This window comes from Octopus sinensis, linkage group LG26, assembly GCF_006345805.1.
Source record: "Octopus sinensis linkage group LG26, ASM634580v1, whole genome shotgun sequence".
Lineage (NCBI taxonomy): Eukaryota > Metazoa > Mollusca > Cephalopoda > Octopoda > Octopodidae > Octopus > Octopus sinensis.
Genome location: NC_043022.1, coordinates 22,802,762 through 22,808,761, shown reverse-complemented (window position 1 = coordinate 22,808,761; position 6,000 = coordinate 22,802,762). Strand labels below are relative to the sequence as shown.

The 6,000-nt window shown below is 39.5% G+C and overlaps 1 protein-coding gene across 1 annotated transcript in view; it reads left to right on the top strand.

Moving 5' to 3' along the window:
• Window positions 1-3,117: 3,117 nt before the first annotated feature.
• LOC115224837 (mitochondrial 2-oxoglutarate/malate carrier protein) overlaps window positions 3,118-6,000 on the top strand; it is a 29,087-nt gene continuing 26,204 nt past the window's right edge. The window contains exon 1 of the mRNA XM_029795776.2: window positions 3,118-3,386. Within this exon, the coding sequence (XP_029651636.1) occupies window positions 3,265-3,386 (122 nt within the window). The 5' untranslated portion in view covers window positions 3,118-3,264. The remainder of the gene's footprint in view (window positions 3,387-6,000) is intronic.

The window sequence follows — 6,000 nt, the reverse complement described above, 5'->3', positions numbered from 1 at the left end:
ACGAAAACCCTTCATTACTGTAATGACAAACAACTTTGGCTTTCCGTTCTAGTTTTATTATTGTTGTTATTGTTTTCAATTTTAATAGGATACGACCAAATGCACACATGCACACACACACCCAAGCACATGAATGCACACACACACAAACTTATACACAGTCATGAACAAACACACATTCCCTTTCTCTCTGTTTTTATGAACATGGAGTGGCTGTGTGGTAAGTAGCTTGCTTACCATCCACATGGTGTCGGGTTTAGTCCCACTATGTGGCACCTTGGGCAAATGTTTTCTGCTATAGCCTCGGCCGACCAAAGCCTTGTGAGTGGATTTGGTAGACGGAAACTGAAAGAAGCCCGTCGTATATATGTATATATATAAGAAGCCCGTCGTATATATACCTCACCCGGGGCACTGATATATATCAGTGGTGGTGCCCCAGCATGGCCGCGGCCTTCGGGCTAAAACATTTTTAAGGATTTAAGGATATATGTGTGTGTGTGTGTGTGTCTGTGTTTGTCCTCCCAACATCGCTTGACAACCGAAGCTGGTGTGTTTACATCCCTGTAACTTAGCGGTTTGGCAAAAGAGACTGATAGAATAAGTACTAGGCTTACAAAGAATAAGTCCTGGGGTCGGCTCCAGCATGGCCGCAGTCAAATGACTGAAACAAGTAAAAGAGTAAAGAGTATACATGCTGGGGCTTATGAAAGGAAAGCTTTATATCCACACACACTTGCAGTCTGTTGGTGATGATGATAGGTGTTTCAGTTGATCTGATCAACAGAACAGCCAGCTTGTGAAATGCTATGTCCAAGTGGTTGAGTAGCCCACATATACACATACCTTTAATGCGGTTCTTGAGGAGATTCAGCCTGACCCAGAATGTGGTAAGGCTGACCCTTTGAAATACAGGTACTACTCATTTTTACTATCTGACTGGACTGGAGCTATGTGAAATAAAGTGTCTTGCTCAAGGACACTATGTCCCAGCAGGAATTGAGCTCTGCCCCCCTCTCCCCTTACGATTTTGAACTGAATGCCCCAACCAGTTTGCTACACACATTTATATTACTCAGAACAAAATGCATTTATGTATGTATAATATATGTGTGTGTGTGCATACACATTTCTGTTATTCCTTGTATCTTTTATGTGTGTATATATACACACATATATACATAATGTGTGTATACATATATGGCATCTCAATAATATCCACACACACACATATGTATTTCGAACTTTAGGCCTCACCGAGGCAATGACTAGTGACCAAGACTTTTGGAAATATGCTGTGCTTGAGAAGACCCGGCAAGCCAAATGAGACCATAACCTCGTGGCCTATGCCAGGGGCACAACCAGCCCACTTATGTGTACCTTTCCTTCCTTGGACCCTAAACTCTGCTTGTGAAGACCTGTTTGAGGCAAGTGAAATCGAAATCAAATTCGATGACTGGCATCTGTGCTAGTGGGGCGCTAAGAGCACCATCTGAGCGTGATCGTTGCCAGAGCAGCTAACTGGCTTCCGTGCCAGTGGCATGTAGAAGGCACCATTTGAGCGTGATTGTTACCAGCGTAATCTTACTGGCACGTGAAAAAAACATTTGAGTGAGGTCATTGCCAGTACCGCCTGACTGGCCCTTGTGCTGGTGGCACGTAAAAGCCACTACACTCTCGGAGTGGTTGATGTTAGGAAGGGCATCCAGCTGTAGAAACTCTGCCAGATCAAGATTGGAGCTCGGTGCAGCCATCTGGTTCGCCAGTCCTCAGTCAAATCGTCCAACCCATGCTAGAATGAAAAACAGATTTTAAATGATGATGATGATGATATGCACACATACAAACACACACAAATCATTTCATTTCCTGGTGTCCATGCATTATACATGTGCACACTCCCAATTTTTTTTAACCACCAGAATAACTTGAGACTAATGAAAAGAAAGCTTTATACTGCTCAGAACATTAAAAAAAACAGGTTAACTAAATCTCAAAACAGACATGGACGTTTAGGACACACCTTAATGTCAATGATGATGATGATAACTTGGGACTTATGAAAGGAAAGTTTGATTTTCCTCAGAACGTATGAAGTAAGGGTTAATTAAAAAGCTGAAAACAAGCATGACCACTTAAGAGACACTTATGAAATGCTTTGTACAGGCAAGGGTTAAACTGTAGTGAGTGTGGTAAGTTGAAGGCGGAGAAGTCTAGGATAGTCTGGATTTGTCATTTGCATTTGGTTTCAAAGAACCTTCAGGTATTATATATTCTGAAGGTCATTCTTGCTCTGCAGAGTTCATATCAACCAGAAAAAATGAAGTCAGTCCTGAAAATACATTCTTTATGTTTGTTAGAGTGCCTTGAAAATGGTTTGGGAAAAGATGTTGAGTCTTTGAGGTCGATAGATGACACATAAGTATAATGTTCTTCTGTATCACATGAATTATCTGTGACTCACAGACGGCAAGGTGATGGTAAATACACACGCATATATCTACATATACACACGTACAAGTATACATACATACACGCACTTTATATATATATATATATATATATGTATATATGATATATATATTTAAACAATACATACATGCAATATATATACATATAATATATATATACATATATACTTACACCTATACATGTATACATTACATACATACACGCGCGCGCGCGCACACACACATCTGCGTGTATGTGTGTGGGCGCGCTTGCACATAGTTACATTGTAAGGTCCTGGGAGTGTTTGTTGTCCCCTTTATCTTGGATTTTAACCCCAAACAATCGTACACCAAGATTAGATATGTTTACATAGACAAAATGGATTACGGTATATATATATATATATATATATAGAGAGAGAGAGAGAGAGAGAACTGTGTATATGTTCGTATACGTGTATGTATGTGTGCGTATATACATTTGTACGTAAAATGTCTGTATATATACATGGCATATATATATATATACACACATACAAGTGGTGGTGGTTGTGGTAAAGTTAATTCAGTGCAACTACTACTACTACCACCACTACTGTTATTATTAATGATAGTGGGGAAGGTGGAGGCAACACGCCAACTGCTGCTGCTGCTGTTATAATAGAGACGTGGGGGAGGAGGAAGAGGTAATATTGTGTAGAGTCACGTGACCTGCTCTAAGCTAACCAATTTTCCTTCTGTGAATGGAGAAAAAGTTAAGGAAGGTCGAGGTCTAAAGTGTTCCATTGCCGGGATACCATTCAATCTACAGGACATGTCCGAACCCAGCGCTCCTCCGGCCCCAGTTGCCGCCCCACCACCACCACCCCCTGTGGCCCCTAAAGTCTCAAAATCCATCCCCAATTCTATCAAGTTCCTTTTCGGTGGTCTTGCTGGGTAAGTTCCTTCTTCACATTTATCCATTTGTCCTTGAACACGCTCTGTCTTCTTCATGCTTACGGCAGCTTCTTTAAGACGTCTGTATCTTTTTCAAAACAATTCTAATATCAGTCTTTTTTAAAATCTGAAGTACACATCACCTTTCTCTATCTCTCTTGTTATTTAATCCAATTAACCTTGGCTTTAAACAAAATCAAAAAGATTCCAGCTGTAACCAACCAGTTTTTTGCGGGGGTTTTCCGGTTAAGTGTGTTCCCATGATTTCAGTTTTTCCAACTTGCCCTTCCTTTATTTTTAAAGGTGTAATTTGAGAGGGATTTTGCTGTTATTTCGAGCTTGTTTGACCACGTTAATAATAACCGCTACCTTTCACATTCGTCGACATCTCCTTTATACTGGACACCATGGTCTTACTCTCTCTCCTCATGTCTACTGCTACACTGGTTGGTCATCGCTAATTCTCTCCGTAAATAACACAGCTGACTCCGTCTCCCATCTCTGCATTGTTGTGTACGTGTGTGCATGTATATAGATTTATCCTAGAAGGTCTGCTTAAAGTGCATTTTTAAATGGTCAGAGCAATTCTACTTCGCATGGCTAAATAAACGGTCATACCTCTCTTACCTGTCTATACTTTGATTGTCTATACTTGAAGGTCTACTACATGTCTTCTTGGAGACTTAAAGTGCATTATAAATGACCACAGCAATCCTAGTTACATATCTATACCTTGGTTGCTAGTACATTAGATATAATACACACACACACACACACACACATATATATATATATATATATATATATATATATGTAATGTACACATACACACACGCAGTCAATGGCCTGGTCGCAGTTGTGCGACGACAATTTTGACAGCTCAAGAAATAATAAAGTGGATTTATATTTTCGTGTTTTCAAATTATTGAAATGGCCCTTCCACCATGTTATTACATACATACATACATATTATATTTATTATATTATTTTGCGGTTGAGTTTCTATAAGTACTTTCTCTATACCTGCAGTGTATGTTGTTATAGCCCTAGGCCATTTTCCATCTCGTTTTCCTATAGTAGTAAGTTGTAGTCGGTCGTAAGACGAGACCTGCTAAACAAATCCCGTTAATCACTCAAAATTTAAGTCAATCACCAATAAATGCAATCCCAATCGAATTAGTAACCTTTATTCGACTTCACGGTTCAATAATAATAATAATGTCTTTTTACTTAGTAAATAATTTCAAAACCGAGTCAGTTTATTACGGATATAACATATCCCCCCCCCCAATAGACCTCGCCGTGTATGATCCCAGACACAGGGTTTTATTGTATGTTTCTTGCTCTTTCTCCTCCACTGCGTTTCCGCATCACTTTGTATATGTAACCACATGTGCCGAACATCGTCTTCCTTACCTTGTCTCAGTTCGATCCTGGTTCATATTTTTCACCACTAACCACCACCATTTCTGAGTCTTTACTACTCCTTACTACCTACCTATCTATCTATCTATCTATCTATCTATCTACTTACATACCTGTCTGTCTACCTATCTATCTACCTACCTGTCTGTCTACCTATCTATCTACCTACCTGTCTGTCTACCTATCTATCTACCTACCTATCTATCTATCTATCTATCTATCTATCTATCTATCTATCTATCTATCTATCTATCTATCTATCTATCTATCTATCTATCTATCTATCTATCTATCTATCTATCTACCTACCTACCTACCTACCTACCTATCTACTTATCTACCTACCTATCTATCTATCTGGTTGTCTGTCTGTCTAATTAACTACCTGTTTGTCAGCCTGTCTCTCTATCTGTTACCTGCCTGATCACCCACCTGTCTGTATATCAATCAAACTACCCCTCCTTTTCTCCCCCCTCTACTCTTGTTGCTGTCATTTACACCTCACTTCACAGACCTCATCTCCGCTGTTCGGCGCAGGTCATCGACTCCTCTGTCACATTGTATTCCTTTTACTCACTAGAAAATCCAAACGAGAACTAGTTTCCATTTTATAAATCGCAGACAGATCTTACCCTCTGTCCTTGAATAAAGACAAGCTGACCCAGGGCTACATAACAACGTAATATCATTTTTACACTTCTCCTTACATGACACTGCTGACCTCGTCTGTCAGCCTTGTTATCCCATATAATTATATAATTCAAGGTCCGCTACACACTACTCTAGGGTCCCTCGATGTGTAATAGTCCCATTAACTGTATTACCGGCAACATATTTTTTTTTTGTGATGGCTAGATATTTGGATCTATAGTTAATATACATTATTAACTATGATTTCACCCAAACTGATTCCAAGTTCGATTTTCGGTGGAATTCTTGTTTAAGTACCCCCCCCCCATATAACTCCTCGTAACTTTTATTATTGTTTGAAATTTTCAGAAATATTTTGCGAATTGTGTGTTCTACACAGGGAAATTCATACGATTATGTAGACAAATAAAAATTGTGTGTGGTTTAGCTGTTGTTTTTAGCACATCTCGCGACCACCTGATACCTTCCTCGTTTGTTTGTCACTCTGACATGCATTGGTGTCCGTTGCTGAGATTGAAACAAAAAATTCGGGCTGTCC